The following is a 20057-nucleotide window of genomic DNA, read 5'->3' on the forward strand; positions in this document are numbered from 1 at the left end:
TGGAGTGCTGGGACATGGAGACAGAACAAGAGGGATACAGGTGTCTGAACTAAATCCATCTTTGGTTGGCATCTCTCTCTCTACCTGTGTGGCAAAGCCCAGCTATGACATTGTGTCCCAGGGACTTACCTGTCGGTCAGCGGAGTGATCACAAGCCGAGGGGTATTGCCAAGGTATTCATAGGAGTACAGGAACTGGGCGTCACAGATGTTGGCAAAGCAGTGCCGTTCCTCATCTGACCATCTGTGCCGGAGCTGTGACAGCCAAATGAAGGCCTGGGCATTGTCCACCTGCAACACACCCACAAACACCATCACAGGAAGGCCGGGGATGCCAGACACATGCAGCTCGGGGGCCAAAATAGCGACTGCTATAAAATTTTCATGGGGGATGACTGGTCCTCACTGCAAGGCAGGTGTGGTGAGGAAGGCCGCCTCCTTGCAATGCGGTGAGAAATGTCACCTCCCCATCTCCCATCAGTAAAGGGGAGGAACCAAATTAGTGACCACATTGGTGGGAGAGGAAAAAATTAATGGCCAAGAGAAAGAGCCTTACAAAAAGACTCCTGAATAGATTTAAGAAGCAGCAAGTCATGAAGAAGGTCTCATAATGCAACCAGAGTGAGAGAAGGAGCAGAGGCCATCTAGACAAGGAAGAGGTTGCAGACAGCACCAAGGAAACAGACTGGGGACAGGTGGACAAAGACAGGCATGGCCAGCGCTCTCTGCACAACCAGCAGGCAGGTCCAGATGCATCACTTCACCCCAGGCTGGACCGAGGCACCACTGAGCCCAGCTGAGCCTTGAAGACAGAAACCCTGTGAGCAGCCTGGCTGCCTCTGAGATGACACAGATGAGGGAAGAGCCACAACCCAATACATTCAGGGCATCTTCCCACGCACCTGCAAGGCTAAACACTTGGCATGGTGTCAGGGACAGGGGAGTAGTGTGGGAGAGGTGTTGCAGGAGAAGGGAGTCCCACATAAGTCCCTGTGGCCCCACACCAGACAAAGGACGCTACAAAGAACAAAGCTTGAATGCTTTTTCTTACTTTCTAAAGTCAAAACTGAGACTGAGTCCAGCAGCCTCCCAACACACCACCATCATCCACCAGCACATGTCTTGGCACCAGGACGCAGTGCCGCGCTCTCACTCCTGGTGTGAATCTGCAGCAACTACAAGTTGGTGTTGCAGGGCCATGACACAGCACAGCTCTGCAGGCTTACAGGGGCTTTCTGCACACTTACTACAAACATTGTAGAAATAAATTTAGTCATACGTCTCCCACTGAGACCGGCAGTGATCTGAATGGCCAGTGGTTGGGCCCCCTGAAGCCCCCTCTCCAGCACCCACAGAACTGTGCTGAACTGCCAACACCAACCTTCTGTGCTATCATCTTTGCCACCACATCCCGAGCATGCACGTCGATGGTGCAAATGGTCATGATTTTCTGTCTGTCGCCCTTGGAGAGCTGCCCGATCAGCATGGTAACGAGGGTGTTCAGCTGGGTCACTTGCTTCTTGTGCTATTCCTTCATCGCATTCTCGTAGCCTTCCTCCACCCTGGCAAAGGCAATCCCAACCTCGGTTGTCCACCAGATCTGGGTGCAGCAAAGCGCCACCTAGGGAAATAGGCTGGTTCAGTATCAGGGAAAATACCAAAGCTTCCTTATGTTCAAGAGTGTCGGATCCACAGGGAGATCAAGGATGAAACATCCGTGACATGAAATTAAGTATTTTTTCATACAGTAGTCACAGCAGACAGTACAACAAGGATCTGCTCCATGACATTCATTTAAAACACCATATCAGTGATAGACACATTTAGCAGCTAGTTATAAGTAAATCAGCACCTTTCACATGCCTGACACAGCAGAGGAGGAAGAGTTGGAGACCACGAGGTTGTCAGAGGTGCATCTGAGGGGCTCTTCACTCTTATCAGGCCTCACCACTTTGCCTTCCTGCTGCACCTCTCACTGCTCTGGCTGTACAGACTGCACTGCCCAAGCCCCTGGGCTCTGTCACCCAACCAAGAGCCCCAACCAGAGCATGGAGCTCAGCCTGAAAACTCCATCAGGAGACCGCCAGGATAAAGGACAACTCATCCTCCCTCTCTCCTGGATAGCAAGGTGGAGGCCAGAAACATGCCTGTCCACAGCTGCTGAAAGAAGGGAAGGGCAGGACTGATGGGGAACCCAAGAGCTACCTTTCCACGAGCCAGCCTGAGTGGTGATAAGAAGCAGTGGCAGATACCTGGGCAGGATAGTCAAAGAGCCATTGTTCCCTTGGTTTTTCCTCATAAGCCATGACGGCTTCTGTCATCTCATCTCTCACAGTAGCCCTCATGCTGTCTAGTACATGACTGAGCCAGACTTCAACCTGGAAAAGAGATTAAATCCCAGTAACACATTTGCTCTTCTTAAGTGCCTTTGGTAATTAGTGAAGATAGGAAATGAGGCAAGCATCTCAGTTCTCTTTAGACTGGACATGAGGGAAAGGTTCTTCACCCAGAGGTGCTGGACACTGAACAGGCTCCCAGGGAGGTGTCACAGCCCCAACCTGACAGTGTTCAAGGAGAGACTGGACAACGTCCTCAGACACACGGGGTGACCTGTGGGGTTGTCACTGCAGGGACAGGACTTGGACTCCATGATCCTGGTGGGTCCCTTCCAGCTCAGGACATTCTATGAGTTAACCAAACCTCACAGCCTCCTTCAGACTGGGTAGATTTGGCTAATTCTGGTACTGTAGGATTAGCATCTACTTCCAGACACCAAGAACAGAAGACAGATTTTTTTCTTGAACTCTAGCTACAGGAGGAACCAAAATGAACTCCGTCAATGAATAATTTGGTCAGGTGTGTTCCACCTCCAGGCCATGACAGAATCCCTGGTGGGATGTGGGCAGTCTGCCAGCAGCAGAAGAAAGATGCTGCCAAACTTGGGAACACAATTCCTGCTGAATTTCATATTTCACAGGCAAAGCCCTCAACAAGAAGACAGACTGAACGCAGCAAGCTCCATTGCTGGGGAGCTCAGTAGCCGGTATTACGTACTTTAGCTTCCTGTAATAGACCATGCAGAAAGGTGAAACTACCAGGATAGATAAGCTGAGCAGTAGCTTGATTCTTACATTTCATACTTTCACTCGTGGTATGAAATAATGAAGACTTGAGAAACAGGTAAAAGGCCTTCTCCTGCCAAACACACCCGTGCAGAGGTACTATGGAATAGCTTAGTCTCTTTTCAGTCTGCATCCCCTCCCTCACCGAGGATATTTGTAGCAAGCTTTAAGACCAACCTTCAAAAGGTCTTAGAAAAAATCAAATTAAAAACCTAGTCAGAAAAATGGCACAGCTCTTTCTCTCACAGTGGACTGCGACATCCACGTCCCCCCTTAGTGAGGACCTATCCAGAGTGACACGAAAGGTTGTGGTGTAAGGAGGTACTAAATCACCACCTCTTCCAGCTTTTCTCATGCACCAAGGGAGAGCAGTGAAGCTCTATGACGTCTTGGCAAGGGATCTCACACGAGGGGCAGGGGAGCAGACTCCACCGGACAGTTCTGATAGACAAGGACTTCCCTCTCACCTGCCCACTGCAGTCACAGGGCTCGCTGAAGCTGACGTACTCCTCCTCTCTACTGTACATTCCCAGGCCAACCTTGGTTGGCTTTTGCTCAGAGTCCAGCTGGAATTTCATCCTGGCCAAGCTGTCAAAGAGTTTGGAAAGATGACGTTGCACCTGCAAAACGGGTTGTATAAATAAAGCAACCGAGATAGGACGAGCGGAATGAAGATCACTATACATGTCACAAGCAAAATCATGTTAACAAAATATCTTGGATATTTAGGTAGCACCACATCTTCTCAAATGTGGCCAACATACTGCCAACAAAAGCCTCTTGCTGTCTCTTGTAATACTTCCACCTATTTCTACGTAATTTAGAAAACAGACATGCCTTAATAAATCATGTTTCTCCATTGGGAAATCTTCCATACAGAGCAAAAGCATAGAAAACATTGAAACACCTCATGACTCCTACCCCAAATTTCCCTACATGTAGTGATGAGAAGTCTGTAGCCATTTCTCCACCTCATCCTATTCTCAGCACAACGTGGAGTTTTCTTCACTATGAACTTTCCTGTTTTTCCACTACTAGAAACTGATTTTGTGCTAGTGAAATATCCTAAATTCTCTTTCATGGAGAAGAAAGATCTTTATTTCTGCCTAAGACCTATGATAAACAGCCCAGACCTCCTATAGAACAACCATGTTCACCAAAAGCACTCTTCCAGAAGGAAAAGAATAATTCAGTTCTTTCCTGTTCACCTCCATCTGAGTCTGCAAAGCCAACAGGGAGATGCTGTGGGCTCTCAACATCAGCATCTGCCTGCTGGGAGCTGAGCAGGTCACCAGCACTTCTTCCAGACCACTGCGTAACACACAACTGCATCACTGCGCGCCCCACGCCAATGAAGGTGAGATTCTCCTAGGACTGACGTCCCCACAGAAAGGGGAAGCTCCCAAAGCAGTCCCAGACAGGAGCTGCCTCTCTCAATTACAGCAGAGAGGTAGAAAAACTCCCATAGGGGAGATGAGAAATGAGGGAAAGGGACCTGGGGGTCCTGGGGACAGCAGGGTGACCATGAGCCAGCACTGGGCCCTTGTGGCCAGGAAGGCCAATGGTACCTGGGGTGGGTTAGAAGGGGGTGGTCAGTAGGTCAGAGAGGTTCTCCTGCCCCTCTGCTCTGCCCTGGGGAGACCACATCTGGAATATTGTGTCCAGTTGTGGCCCCTCAGTTCCAGAAGGACAGGGAACTGCTGGAGAGAGTCCAGCGCAGCCACCAAGATGCTGGAGGGAGTGGAGCATCTCCCGTGTGAGGAAAGGCTGAGGGAGCTGGGGCTCTGGAGCTGGACAAGAGGAGACTGAGGGGGGACTCATTCATGTTTACAGATATATAAAGGGGCAGTGTCAGGAGAATGGAGCCAGGCTCTCCTCGGTGACAACCAGTGATAGGACAAGGGGGAATGGGTGCAAACTGGAACACAGGAGGTTTCACTTAAATTTGAGAAGAAACTTCTTCTCAGTGAGGGTGTCAGAGCCTGGCCCAGGCTGCCCAGGGGGGTTGTGGAGTCTCCTTCTCTGCAGACATTCAAACCCCCTGGACCCCTTCCTGTGGAACCTCAGCTGGGTGTTCCTGCTCCATGGGGGGATTGCACTGGATGAGCTTTCCAGGTCCCTTCCAACCCTGACATTCTGGGATTCTGCGTGAGATGCCCAATGCTCTGATGCTTTCAAAGAAGGAAGGGTGGAGGTGGATTTGTCCATCTAATTCTGACTCACTGACTCACAAAGAACTACAACCCTCCCTCTCATGAGCTGTGCTGCAAGCGGACGCAGCTTCTCACACACATACAAGCAGGGCCAAACCCTGGGAGGTGCTAAGTGACTCTGAGAAGCACAGGGCACTCAGCATCCCCCCAGATCACAGAATCATTTTGGGTGGAAGAAACCCTCAGGATCAAGTCCAGCCATACCCTAGCTCTGGCACTAATCCATGTCCCTAAGAACCTCGTCTAAATGTCTTTTAAACCCCTCCAGGGATGGTGACTCCAGCACTGCCCTGGGCAGCCTGTTCCCATGCCCCACAGCCCTTTCTGGGAAGAATTTTTTTACAATATCCAATCTGAACCTCCCCTGGCACAACTTGAGGCCATTAAGCGTATCTTGAGGCCATAAGCTTATCTCTTTTCAAACCGTAAGTAAACCGTAGAAACTTTTTCTTACATGTAGAAGCTTCTGGTCACAAATCCCCAGCTGCCCCTTCCCAGACCCTGTCCAGTCTGGAGGGTTCGGACACAACCCCAGCACTTGCTGCGATCCTGCTGCCAGAGCCCGAACGCACCTGAATCTGCACAAGTTCAGCACCCAGTTCACGAGGATAATGTCATTGTGTATTTAATCCTCCTTTAGGAATCATCAGACTTTGAAACTACATTGGGAAGGCTGAGAGTGTATCTATGTATGATACTGCTTGACATTTACTTTGATTTTACTGCAAATACTTTTGAATAACAGAAAACACCAGGAATTTCTTCCTACTCAACAGAGCATTTCAACACAGTATCTTTGCTTCCTGTGGTTTTTTTTTCCTCTTCATTTTAAATATCAATCAACTATGTATTTATGATACTCTGTGGGCTGAAATCACCCAGCAGCAGACACAGATAGAAGCAGCGTTAAAGGTTAGAGGTAAACAACAGCATTTCCAAATACACATGCAAACCTGCTCCATTCCTGTGCTCACATCAATACTGAAAATGGTGGAAAGCCTGAAGAAAGTGAAAATACTCGCTACCAAAAGACAGAATTAGGACTTTGTTCATCATCCAACACTCGCCTTTTGCTGTGAACGTTTTGACTGGTTTTATGCACCAACCTCTGAATAAAAGATGCGTCCCAAACAAGGCCAAGCAGAGCTGTGCAGGGGTGGGTGGCAACCCAAGGAAGTCCTGCCTTGGCCACAGCCACTGTCTGACCACCAGCTGTCTTACCTCTTCCAGGCTGTGTTCTGCTCTTCCCCTGTAAACAGGCCACCCCAAAGACCTTTGCATGGGGGAAGGAAGAAGTGGCTGACTAGCAGATGTCTCCTCTGCCTAAAAACAGAGACGTCTCCAAGCCCTCGGTTGTCAACACTGTCACATTTGAATGATCGGTCTGTGGCTCTTTCAACAACAGATGCTGTTTGCTGGCATCCCAGCTTGGGGAACCAAGCTCAGCAACAAGTTTTGGCTGAGATCCTCAAGAAATGGTTTCCCCCAACCTCACTGTATCCCAGCAGAAACAAACCCACTGTTTTTATGGTATCAAGAACATAGCTCTGCTCTGTGCAGTGCTTTCAGAACCATCTGCAAGCATCACCAGGGACAGATGGGACAACATACAGTGTGCGCATTGCCTTTCAGAGACGACAGATGAAGGCCAGCAGTGAAAGAGTTATTGTTAATCCAAGTGAGGGTGGGAGAAAAGGCACTCAAGAAAGGATAAGCTACAGCTGAGTCCCTAGACAGCATCTTCCACCCTGACATTACTGACAGCTGGAAAATGTGAAGGTGACATAGTGCAAGGCTTACCAGCTGTGCGTTGGTGCCATTGGAAAGAATATCCAATAAATCTGCTGAAGAAACAAAGTAAAATCTGGGAAAGGCCAATCTTTTCATGTCCAAATATTCAGCCAAAGCCTTCTCACACAGGGACAACCTGGGGAGAAGAGCAGAAAAATAGAGCCCAGGACAGGCGGGTGAATATCCTTTAATGTGTCGTGCTACAGTTTGGGTTATCGAGCAGATTCTCCCCTCCCATGGGGAAATGCCAGACATGAGCTGAGCCTGCAGGCTGGTCCTTTACAGCATTTTCCAAATAGATAACAAAGCACATAGTAACTCATAGATCTCTCTCCACTCCCAAGGGTCAAACAGACAAAGAGTCAGAGAATCCTCACCAAAAAGCAGAAACACAGGTGGAAGAAGAGGCTAGAAAGGCTTTGCAGTCTGACTTACTGTTTTAGACAAGCTCTCAACTGCCACAGGTGATTTCACACTAGGATGAAAGTTTCCAAAACTGCTTTTATTCTAATGAGCACATTTTAAAGCCTGATTCAAACCTACTCAGCTTTTTGTGCTTGTGAAGCCTGAAAAGAAACTTGTTTGCTCCGTTCTAAAATGAATCTCTCAGTGTTTACATGTTAAACTGCTGCTGAGCTTTCAAAGTTCATAAATAACATGCAGTTAGTCCTCTGTGGGGAACACGGGCCTTATCTGTTTAGGAAGTAAAATTAGATCTCTATTTTAAATGGATAGTTATTACTGACACAACAGCTATCACGTTAACTTGTTAGGTGTGTTCCAGGTAGAGTAGCTCATATGTTAGGTGAGAACTGTATCCATCTCTGGACATTAAGGTCTTTCTCAGGGAGTTTAGTTATACCATCTGTGAAGGGTACACACACAAAGATAATTTTGTTAATTAAAGCACATGGGATCAGCTCTGCTGCAGATATCCCTGCTTGGACTGCTAAATAGATATTTAAGACACCAAATTTGGGGTGGCAGTGAGGCCACATGTTATTAAAACCAACTGAGTGCCTAGCTTTGTATGTGTGCAAATCAATATTCAAGATAAGAGTTTGCACATACGCAAAGCCAGAATCCACCTTGGGGGCTTCAGGGTGATGGATCATGAATAAAAAGACTTAATGTGTGAATGCAAAGAACGCACAGTCCAGAAGGAAAGCCTTGGAGCACAGGTTAAACCAACTTATTAGAGCTGATCCCAGTCTCTGACAAAATCCTGGGACTGAAGTTGTACCTACCTACTCTGAATGTCCTCCAGTTGTTGGGACAGACCTGGTTTATTGGTGGCCTCAACCACATTTGGGGTTTTCTGAGTTTCATAGGCCAGTTCTTTAAAGTCCACATCAATCCCTTCAAAGCGTTTGGAGTCCTAAAAAGCAACACAAACATGTTCATGGTAAAACATGGATTTTGTGCTAAAGGTCTCCATCCTCTGGGTGCTGTCTTTGGGTTGAGGGGAAAACCTTCTGTCCAGTGCAGACAGGGACCCCTCCACCATTCCAGAATGGCTCTTCCACTGACTTGCCTGAAACTAGTCTTCAAACAGGCACTTGCCTTCTTGTCACTGTATCCCAAAGGGGTTGTGGATAAAGTGCTCCATGCAGGAGGCAATGTCTAGGACCAACCATTTTCATGGGATTTAATTCCCCTTGGAAAACCTCATAAATCTCTCTCTCCCATGTCCAGGTGAAGTACCAAGTTTCCCTGGCTGCAGCAGCAGGAGATGCTCCCACACCGTGGAAAGGCTACCAGCCTCATGTGAGTGCACTCCTCCCCTCCTGCTACAGCACAGGAATCCCAACACCCATCCACAAAACGGGTATGATGACTCTTGTAGAGGAGAGCCCTTCCTTGCCTTCAATGAGGGTATGGAAACCCCATGTCAGCACCGGAGGCCCACGTCAACAATTATGCTCCATATCTAACAGGGACTCTGAATTTCTGGAGCTAAACACTGAAGAATAAAGCAAGCTATGTTCAAAACATCTCTGCTCCTCCCTTCTTCCCAGGTCAGGCCTCCTAAGTGAGGCGGGACACTGAACAAGTGTTCCAAGCAGTCCAGGTAACACTTCCACGCTACCCTGTGTTCAGCCCCAGGAGCAAGGCTCCATCTGGAAGGTTGAGCCCTCCCTACACTCACGCCACAGATCCAGCTCCAGGTGAGCATCCCACAGCCTGTCAGCACATCCCCCCAGCCCTGGATGCATCCTGAGGGTGCTCAGCTACAGAGACTTTGAGCTTCAGTCTTTCTTTTACGGAAGAGAAGCTGCTGACTGAGCCACCTGTGTCCCTGGAGCCAAGAGGGCCCCGTGTCCTGGTGCATCCAGCACAGCACGGCCAGCCGGGCAGGGAGGGGATTGTCCCGCTCTGCTCTGTGCTGGGGCGGCCTCACCTGGAGCATTCACTGTGTGCAGGGCTGGGGACACAGGAAAAAAGGAGATAAAGCTACTGGAGGGTGTCCAGAGGAGGGACATGAACTTGGTGAAGGGTTCGGAGGGGAAACCGTATGAGGAGCGGCTGAAGTCCCTGGGTTTGCTCAGCTGGAGCAGAGGAGACTGAGGGCAGAGCTCATGGGGCTGCAGGTTCCTCAGCAGAAGCAGGAGGGGCAGGGCTGAGCTCTTCTCTGTGACAGTGACAGAACCCCAGGGAATGGCAGAAGATGTGCCAGGGAGGGCAGTGGGACATGAGGAAAAGGTTCTTCACCCAGAGGTGCTGGACACTGAACAGGCTCCCAGGGAGGGGTCACAGCCCCAACCTGACAGTGTTCAAGGAGAGACTGGACAACGTCCTCAGACACATGGGGTGAATTGTGGGGTGTCCTGTGCAGGGACAGGAGTTGGACTTGACAATCCTGATGGGTCCTTCCAAGTCAGGACATCCTATGGTTCTATGGTTCATACCACTGCCAGACAGCTACTGAGATGCAGACAGCTGCCCAGCAGGATGCAAATGTAAATCATGATGCAATTTCATACATGACATTAGATAGCTCCTGGATATTAAGAGCTTGCTGGCACATGGTACAGCCTCAGGGCACTGGTTATCAGCACCTGTATATATTGCCCAGTGAGCGAGGTGTGCCCAGAATCATAGAATCATTTAGCTGGAGGAGACCATTGAGATCACTGAGTCCAACCATAACCTAAATCTAGTACTAAACCATGTTCCTCATCTATACATCTTCCAGGGCTGGTGACTCCAGCACTGCCCTGGGCAGCCTGTTCCAATGCCCCACAGCCCTTTGGGGAAGAAATTGTTCCCCAGATCCAACCTCAGCCTCCCCTGGCGCAACTTGAGGCCGTTTCCTCTGCTCCTGGCGCTTGTTCCTGGGGAGCAGAGCCCGACCCCCCTGGCTCCAAGCTCCCTTCAGGCAGTTCAGAGATCAGAAGGTCTCCCCTCACCTCCTGTTCTCCAGCTGAATCCCCCAGGTCCCTCAGCCGCTCCCATCACACTTGTGCTCCAGCCCCTCACCAGCTCCATTCCCTTCTCTCAACTTGCTCCAGCACCACAAGGGCTTTCTTGGTGTGAGGGGCCAAAAACTGCCCCCAGGACACTCAGCACAGCGTGCTCTCTGAAGCAGATGGAGGAACAGTCCAAGCAGAGCAGAGTGCAGGGTTGGAGACAGAACAGTGTGTTGTCCAGGGGTCAATGGGCTGCGCACATCCCCTCGTGGGTGCTCGTCCCACAGTGGTGCTGTCAGCGATGCTGCTCGTGAACAGGGACGGGGGTCACACAGCCAACTGTGGGTCACTCGTGAGTGAAAGGCAGGTTCCTCCACAGGGCTGCGAGTGGTCCAGCGGGGCCAGGAACAAGCTTGGAAGATTTTCTAAATAATCAAGAGAATAGGGAATAAGACTGGAAGCTGGACTCAAAGACAGCCCTGAGGAGGTCACAACCCTGAGGAGGGCATCAATGACAACTCTGCTCAATTTTCTGAAGCTGAAGTGGGAGAAGAGCTGCTCTCCTGCTGCACCAGCACTGGAGGCAGGGAAGCGGATACTGCAAAGCTGCCTGGTCCAGCTCTGATTTGACAATTTGCACCATCTGAGTAATTATCTCCGTCTTCTCCCCTCCAAGGAAAGAGGGAACATGCCTGTATCACTGAAGGAAGCCAGCAGCCTCCTGCTCAGCCTCCAGGAACTCTGCATCTGCTGTGCAATGGTGGAGGGGAGGAAAAACAGTTTCTCAGCAGGGTTCAGGCACAACCAACAGTACAAAAACATCCTGGGGCAACACTGGGGAAACTGCTGTAGCATTAAGGGAGCCTCCAAGAAAGCAATGCAGCAAGAGAACAGTCCTGCTTGGGGGAACACGGCAATATAGACAACCTTCTTCTGTGTAATGGAGGCTCTTCTTCAACGCTTTCCACACAGGAAAAATAGGATTTGGGATTTCATACCTTAGGAAGCTGTGCCCGTATATCTTCTGAGCCTATGAATATGCTCTCCAAGTGAGACCACGTACGCTGCACTTCGAACCAGAGAGAAATGACGGAATCTGTTGTGGACAGCTTCCTCTGCCATATGGACACTTCCTCCAAGAAGAAAGCAATACATTTGGATGTCATTAAATTCTGCAGCTGCACCTGGTTGTCTTCTAAAGTTTCTATGAGTTCCTCGTCCGACTTCAGCAACGGGATGTTCGTCCGGGGGTGAGGCTCATACTGAAACTCCATGGTGCTCCAAGTCATTTTTAGCTCCTTCAGGACTTTCTCCATACTCATTTCTCGTACCGCTTTGTCCACAATGCCACGAACCTCATCCTCAAAGTTATGGAGGTTGAGCTTCAGGAGGTCAGCCAGCGCGGTGTCCGAGTCCATCACAAACCTCACACCCGTCACCTGCATCAGCTGATTCCAGTGCCTTTCCCTAATGGCGGGATTTTGAAGTTCTGCCACAGCTTTCAGGGCCGTCAGCATGTTCTTCACCTTGCTGTCCAGCCCAGTGAAAGCATCCCACGCCCTCACCTCCTTATCCAAATTCCGAATCTCTCTTGCAAACTTTTTACACTCCAGATCCATGTTTTCCACGTTAATATCCGCCCATTTGGTGGTCTGCCAGTCATCAAGGCAAGTGCCCACAAGGGAGATCATATCCCAGAGCTCTTTGAGAAGACACAGCTCCTTTCGGCACTGCTTCAGTTGTTTATAGTCTGGCACTATGACTTCAAACAGACCAGCTGATTCATAAATCGAGGTCATGGCTGACTCCATTTGTTTAATCTCAATGTGCTTTGTATCCAGCAGTTGATAAGGCTTTTTGGTGTCAAACCTAGAAAGAAATGTTTATTCTTCATAAGTGATATTGTAACAACTTCTAAAGAAAACATAAAACAAATGGTGCCTCTGAGACACAAAGCAGACATGATACATCTATAGTACCCATTGATGGTGCAGCCACATGGCACTGCTGACAACCCCTTTAAGCAATATTGTGCACTCAGCATCCAGATTGAATCTCTTTCTAACACCTTACAGTGTTTGCAGGGACAAAACACCCAGGGCATAACAGATACAACACCGTGAGCAGGTAGGAAATGTATGCAAGGGTTCAAGAACACATCCTCAGGACACTCCGAGATGATCCCATGAAGCTTTTCTTCCTCAGGGCTTCTCTGATGTTATAATTTCACTGTACCTGAATGGTGCTTCTTTCCGAAATCGCTCTCTGAATCTGTGTTGCTCAACATCAAACGCCGCACAGCTCTTGCGCACAACTGTCATTTCGTTCGCCTGCAGAGGAGCCACATGCTGCTTCACACCTATCGCCAGCTTCTTTATATTGTTCCATTTTTCTGGCAGCTCCTGCAAGCAAAATTTAAATGACGGTAGGCAGTATTTGCTATTTGATATAAGATGTGACTGATCTGTTTATGGACAATCACAGAACAGGAAAAGCAACAGATTCCATGCCTAAAACTGCAAGGAAGTTTTGTTGTGATGCAAAAGCTAAACACAATTTGGGATAAAACTTATCAGTTATCCACAATTTTGAAGACGAATGAAGACTGAGACTTTAAAACTGACTGCTCTGATTGCAAAAACATGTTAAATAACTTCAGAAGAAGGGTCCCAGACCAGATCCTGGGCTCCCAGGATGGCTCGGTGGTTGAGAGAGCACAGTTCTCCTGACACCGAGCCCAGCGGGACCCAGAGCTGGCTGGAGGCAGGAGGGTGGGCTGAGGATGCAAGTTCATCAGATCGTCCGGCTTCCCAGAGCTAATTAAGAAACAGAGCCTGGGAAATTTCCAGCCAGCTCTTAGAGCAGAAGATATTATGCCAGAAGGACTTCTACAGAGCTTTCTGGGGCAAATCCCTCCAGCCTGCCTGTATAATATTAGTACTAAATAAGACAGTTTCTTTCTCAGGACTGCATCCAAGCTGCTGGTGCACAGCACTGCTAACAATCCACCCTTTGCACCTGGGATTTTATTTAGAAAGAGATTTGATTTCTTCTCTTCTCACTAGACTTCTCGAGCCAAATCCTCACCCCAGACAGTGACACCAGCCAGGGCTCTGCTGTCCTCAAGTCCCACAGCTTTGCTCTCCCACTTCCCCAGGTACTGTGCCAGCCTACAGGAAAGACTTTGGGCTTCTTTTCATCCCAGTGCACATAGTTGAGAAGACTAATGGAGATGCACCAACACTATGCAAAGAAGCGAAATAACCTGGAGGCAGCAGAGGCGGCCAGAGCAGGGCCAGTCCCTCCTGAGGGGTCTCTTTCTGGCACTTCATGTTCCAGTCTCTGTAGAAATCACTATCCATGACCATAGCAGGGCACACATGGAGCTGCTTCCTTGTCCTTCTCATACAAACTATCAGCTCCAGCCCATCCATCTTCATGGCCATGGAGGGAGCGGTACCTGGAGGAACTTACTTTGGTTTTCCTACTGTGTACAGCAGTGAATGAATTATTCAACTATGTGTTGCTGTCACTTGCCAGAAAGAACGAAACTGTTTTGTTATCTCCTCCATCTGAATGGCTGCCCTGCATACCTCATTTCTTCTGTCAGAAAAATAAATCAGTTGTTCAAATCTACACGCACAAACAGGCACCAAGCAAGCAGCTCTTGGGCAGAGGAATCAGCAGAGCTGGGTTCCCCATAGCACCATTTTTTATGCTGAACTGAAGCTGCTGTAGCAGCCAAAACATTCATTTAATGCAGCTCTTCTGTTTTTCAGGGTGTCTGTAGGAATCCAGTTATCTTTAGGACCCTTACCCGTGTCAGATTTGGTGATACAACCATCCGTGGATCACGGCTGCACCAGCAGAAAACTGGGGGATTGCTAAACCCCGCTCAGGTCCCATCCAAGCCTGCAGCAGAGGGAGGAACTTCTCCCCAAAAAGCTCTGCCTTAAACCTGGTGTCCTACACAGAGCCCTCTGCACACAACGCCCCGTGACTAAGGGGTATCCATCAGTATGTAGCCACACGCTCCTCCACCGTAACATGGTGACTGCTGCCAGTTCCCCAAGGCTGGCTGGGCATCCCACAGGCTTTTCCAACCTTCACCTCATGGTCCCCTGTCCAGAAATGAGAAGAATTCCCCAAAGAAAAATTGATTCATCAGGGCCAGATGTGGAAAGGTGCTGAAATACTTTCATAACGTGCTCCCAGTGATGTCCTTTGGGTCAAGCAGATTGGGTGTTATAGACCTAGTGGAGGACTGAAGTCCTATGAGAAGGCGACTCCTCTGCCAACATTATCCTTCCCATCTCCACAGTTGCCAAGAACTGGCTTATTTAAAAATAATTATAATTCAAACTAATTAACAGATGTATTTGAAAATGCATTAATTTTTTTCAAGAGTAATCGCTGAGAGTTGGAGCAGGCAATTCTATGTTTTTCATACATAACAAAAGGCTTAATCTCTGCTTTAAAAGAAAAACCTCAATATAACTCCAAAATTTAGAGCTATTAAGGCACATCCCACAATAGTAAAATACTATCCACTGAGGCCCTCTAATGACAGGGAGTGGGGCTTTAAATATTCCTGCAATGCTCTTAAGCTCATACTCTTTGACGCTGGCTACTTGGCAAACCGCCGTGTCCACCGCAGCTTTTCACCCACCTCCAGTTGCTTATAGACTTCCTCCGGCAGCTCTTGCTCATACGTCTTCAGCAGTTCGACGGTTTGCTTCAGGGGCTCGAACATGGCATCGGTGACACTGTGCCTTTCCTTAACGGCCAGGAGATGCCCCATGATCTCCACCAAACCATCATAATCGCCTTTTTCAACCTTTTTGCTCAAACCTTTGTCAGCAGTTTTTATGAACTCGTCCAGGTCAGACAAGCTGTAGAACACAAAACAGGAAAGCACCAAATGAGAGCAGTTCCTACCGGAATCATCCAGGCAGCTGGACTGGCACGGAGAGGGAAAGGCCTGGCTAACTCTGCCCATCACATGGCAACATGCTGAGGGCATCAGAACCACAGTTCATGCTCACAGGGATCCATAGATGTGGTACAGCTTCCTGTGAGGAACGGATAAATGGGTTGGGACTTCACAGGTTGGAGAAAAGGCATTTGAGGAGCACAAGTCTTACGAGGAGCAGCTGAGGGAGCTGGGGCTGTTCAGCCTGGAGAACAGGAGATGAGGGGAGACCTGATCTCTGCAACTGTCTGAAAGGAGGTTGGAGCATGGAGGGGGTTGGTCTCTTCTCTCAGGTAGCAAGTGATAAGATAAAATGGCCTCAAATTTCTCCAGGGGAGGTTCCGATTGGGTATTAGGAAAAAAATTATTCACAGAAATGGCTGTCGGGCCTTGGAACAGGCTGCCCTGGGCAGTGGTGGAGTCACCATCCCTGGAGGGGTTGGATAGACACATAGATGAGGTTCTCAGGGACATGGGGTAGTGCCAGAGTTAGGTTATGGTTGGACTCTGTGATCTTGATGGTCTCTTCCAACCAAACAGATTCTATGACTCTATCCTATGATTCTATAAGGGAGACCTGTGAGCTCGGGTCTGTGGTCTGAAGAGAGTGAATTTGAAAGGACAGTTTTCATGTCATCTCTTCCAATACAAGAATTCAACAAATGAACCTGGTAGGTTGTAAAGCTACAACAAACAGGGATTCTTCTTCGCACGCTGCCTTATTTCAGAGGGTAAGTCTCTGCTGCAGAAGGATGCAGATGTTAAAAATTCACAGCGGTTCAGAAAAGCAACCGAACATTTGTGGGAGAAAAAAAAATCCATCCAGGTCTTTAGATACAAAGGTACAACCCATGACTCTCAAAGTCCTCAGGTATGAATGGTTAGAGACAAGGAGACTATTTGGGGGAAGCTTCCCTACCTGCTTCTTGATCTCACCAGCTGCTGGACACTGTTAGCAGAGCTTGATGGGCTCCTGGATCTTTGGTCCTTTCCATTCTTCCCTTCTCAAAACGCTTACTTTTGAAGTGCCCGCTTAAATTCTGTGGATGCTGCTGGACCAAAACAGAGCCCTAAACACTTCACCTATTAAAGACTAAACTGCTGAGTCAGGAGCTCTTAATAAGAACTCCTAAATGCCTGTTCTAACCTATGCAAAAACCTCTTTGCACAGGAATTATCGTGCTGAAAAGAACGCAAGAGATCACAGCAGCCACCACACGCAGCAGCCTTCACTAGTACATATGTCTGTAAATATTTCTTCGTAAGCATCCAAGCCCTGTGGCATCCTTCAGCTGCTACTACTCAAATAAATCACCTAACACATCATCCTGCAGAGACCAGGCGGCTGAGCAGCTATTCAGAGCAGGGAACACATGTTAATTCAAAACTTACATCCAAAGCTCCTCCTTTTTGTAACCTTGAAACTGCCTCCCCATGACTGCTCATGCCAGGCAACCCAAATTACTTTTTTTACAAAGAGTGCACTCAAAAGAGCACTGCATTTAGAAACGGAGCAAGTATCTCATGGCATTAATGCAGCTTTACTGATGGCAAATTCAACAAAATAAGCATAGAGCCCTAGAAGAGATTAGATTAGTTGGACCAGGATGAACAGACAAACAGACATCCTGTCCAACACCACACAGTAGGTCGTAGGAGCATCAGCTCGCAGGATGTCGATGGTACCGAGTTCGTGGAACTGTTTGCACTTTACACACTCAGCTGGACCAGCTGCTCCCAGCAGAGACGAGGGGATGAAAGTTAGCAGAGATGCGATGGAGCTGGCAGGGGGTGTGTGCCCCCTCCTCTTGCTCCTGTATTAGCCTTTTGCTTATCGGTGTGAAATGATAAAGCCCAGCCAACACAAGAGAAACCCACTTTGGTTCTGGGAAGAAGAGGTAGAACGGTTCCTACCTGTGCATGACGTGGTCCATGAGATGCTGCTTGAACACCAAGCTCCACCGTTTAATCACATTCAGCAGAGACGCTTTGAAAGGCCGAGCATCAACTTTCATCCAACTCTGGAAAATGCTGATGGGCTCGATGCGATTCACCTCCTCATAGATCTTCTCGTAGGAGTCAATCTGCTCTCGGAACTGCTGCAGCGTGGGAGGTGACTCAGGGACCCCGTTCTCTGCATGGGCCTCGATTTCTGCCGCAGTGAGAATGTGCCCGTAGAGGAGGAACTGGCGGAAGAACTCCTTTCTGTCCTCCCCGTACAGGTAGGAGTAGTGGTCGAAGGCACTGCGGTAATCACAGCAGGCCGCCATCACGGCCTGCACACGCCCCATCAGCTCATGGCGCATGTCGGCCAGGTCAGCCATGTCCTCCATGTCAGCCTGGAGAGAAGAGGAGAGGAGCTCGCAGTGATGCGGGGGCAGCGTGGCACCTCCTCACTGCCACACAGCGTGAGGGAGCTCCACAGCCACGGACCTGGTAGTGGAGGAAGCCGCTGTGCTCAGCCAGCCTGGGCACCAGCGATGAGATCCGGTAGATGTCGTTGAGAAGACCTTCCACCACGTCGTAGAAGCCGTCGTTTGTGCCAGGGTCCAAGGAGGGTTGAAATATCAAATCTGGGATCACCAAATCCAGCTGCACCTCAAACAGGGGAGGAAGCCCTGCCTTGGGATCTGGTAGGGAAGAACAGAGGTGCCAGGTTATTTTTGAAGGGGAGAAAAGTGATCTAGAGCCACCACTAACATCCCACCACAAGACACACACATGCCCCACAGGGACACCAGGCAGGTGGGACACCCACTCGCTGGGTCCAGTGACATTGTGTCTGCATACAACGCAGAGGGGAGGCTGCCAAACCAGCTGGTGTTCTGGTACCCACAGGAGATACTGGAGAACAGATGAGACACAAGTGATTTAAGGACCGGAAAAATGCTGTGGAGGGAAGCCTTAAAGAGACCAGGCTCTTCAGCTGATCAAAAGGGAGTCTGAGAGCTGAACAATTACAGCGCATAAGTACTTAAAGAGGAGAAAAACAACAGGAACCAAGAGGCTCTTTAATTTAGTGGAGAAAGGCATGAAAAAATAAAACACCAACTGGTTTCACAAATGCGAAATTATGTGCTTGTTTTTAACAAGATGGTGAGGAACTGGATGCAATTCTCCAGCTCAGTGTGCCTCCACATCCAGGAGGGAAGCGTTCTGAAGATGTGCTTTAGCTGGACACAGCTGCTCTCAGCAGAGTGACCCTCCGTGGCAGCCTTAGGCAGGAGCTCTGGTTTGGTGACCCCTCTCCTCACTCCTCAGTGATGGAGGTTTTTCTTTCATGTCTTTCATCCACAGAACCAACTCTTGAGACTCTCCACAAACGAAAGGTTGTGTCACCTTGATGCTTTGTGCATGGGAGGTCAGGAGATGGCTGATGCCCAAGAACAGACTTGGAATGATGCCTCAATTTTGTCTGTTCACAAATCCCAGCAAATGGTGCACAGTCATCTCTGTCCCTTCCCTTGAGCAAGGCTTTGCTCCAGTGACCAGGGGACAGAGTTACCCTCTGAGTCTGGAGGCTCCTCCAGCACTTGCTGTAGACAATGCAAGAGGCAGAGTAGAAAGACCACCACAAGTCAAAGCACAAAACAGAAACTTCCTTTTGGTGAGACTGAAGATGGTATCACGGCCAGAGCTGAGGAACCAGCAGTTACCTGTGTTTTCGAGGAGGTACTTGAGTGAGCACTCAATGGCAGTGAAGAATCCATCCAGAACTATCTCATCCACGTAATCCACATAGGCCTTCCAGATGTCAGATGCTGGGTCTGCAAGTAAGAGGCTCTGGTTTTCCTGGAAGAAAAAGACGACACTTTGAAATACAGCGGGGCTGAGTCTGTCCTACAAGAGCTGCCCACAGCTGAGGACTCATGGCAATGAGCACACAGGTACCAGCCCTGCGGGGGGTGAGAAACCAGACAGACGGATGTTGCTGCTGGTAGCATGGCCACAATTTTCTCCTTCTGTCAAGGGCTGCTTTGTCATCTGAAGCAACTCAAAATAATCACAAGGTAAAAATGGAGTGCGTGAGAGACTTAGCAGCCCTGCAACCTTCTCCTCCCTCTTCTCTGAGGCCAAAGGGCTCAAGGGTGCTTTGCAGACCTGGGCCAAAGGCTCATCCCAATGCATGAAGCCTCAGTCCTTGTGGCCTGTATAATGTTACTTTGGGTGGATGAGTCCTTCCAAGTGGACTGCTTACACCTCTGCCCTACAAATGGTCATCTCAAAACAAGAGAACTTTAAAATTCAGAAAAGGGTTTTTAAATAAACCAAGTGAAAATAGTTAAAGATTGGGATCAGAAGACAAAGGGTTGGCTTACAGCCTCCCTTCTCAGCTTATTGCGTTCCTTACCTCCAGGCAAGTTCACAGTCAGGAAATTCACGGTTTTCTAGGCCACAGAATGGCCCCATCCTTCTTGCGTCTCCTCTTCCACACCCACAAGACCAGCCTGGGTATCCATCCCCTGCACCTCCCAGGCTCTGCCGTGATCCTGTTCCGGCCTTGCTATGCCCTCTGAGGGCTCTTTCTCCTAAGCCTGCCAGGGGCTCTC

General features: G+C 49.0%; 2 protein-coding genes across 12 annotated transcripts in view; both read right to left on the reverse strand.

Moving 5' to 3' along the window:
• The window catches only part of LOC139825453 (dynein axonemal heavy chain 9-like), a 43698-nt gene extending 42046 nt beyond the window's left edge, over positions 1–1652 (reverse strand). For all 11 annotated transcript variants that reach the window (XM_071799813.1, XM_071799812.1, XM_071799811.1 and 8 more), the window contains exons 1-2: positions 1381–1652; positions 130–290 (exon numbers count right to left, since the gene is read on the reverse strand). In XM_071799813.1, coding sequence (XP_071655914.1) covers positions 130–290; positions 1381–1485 — 266 coding nt within the window. In that variant the 5' untranslated portion in view covers positions 1486–1652. The remainder of the gene's footprint in view (positions 1–129; positions 291–1380) is intronic.
• Positions 1653–2200: 548 nt separating this feature from the next.
• LOC136115863 (dynein axonemal heavy chain 9-like) overlaps positions 2201–20057 on the reverse strand; it is a 28219-nt gene continuing 10362 nt past the window's right edge. Inside the window, exons 7-16 of the mRNA XM_071799836.1 lie at positions 19164–19299; positions 17941–18137; positions 17422–17846; positions 15205–15427; positions 12771–12937; positions 11534–12404; positions 8373–8503; positions 7135–7261; positions 3589–3741; positions 2201–2377 (exon numbers count right to left, since the gene is read on the reverse strand). Of these exons, the coding sequence (XP_071655937.1) occupies positions 2201–2377; positions 3589–3741; positions 7135–7261; positions 8373–8503; positions 11534–12404; positions 12771–12937; positions 15205–15427; positions 17422–17846; positions 17941–18137; positions 19164–19299 (2607 nt within the window). The remainder of the gene's footprint in view (positions 2378–3588; positions 3742–7134; positions 7262–8372; positions 8504–11533; positions 12405–12770; positions 12938–15204; positions 15428–17421; positions 17847–17940; positions 18138–19163; positions 19300–20057) is intronic.

The sequence above is a fragment of the Patagioenas fasciata genome, chromosome 28 (genome assembly GCF_037038585.1).
Source record: "Patagioenas fasciata isolate bPatFas1 chromosome 28, bPatFas1.hap1, whole genome shotgun sequence".
Classification (NCBI taxonomy): Eukaryota; Metazoa; Chordata; class Aves; order Columbiformes; family Columbidae; genus Patagioenas; species Patagioenas fasciata.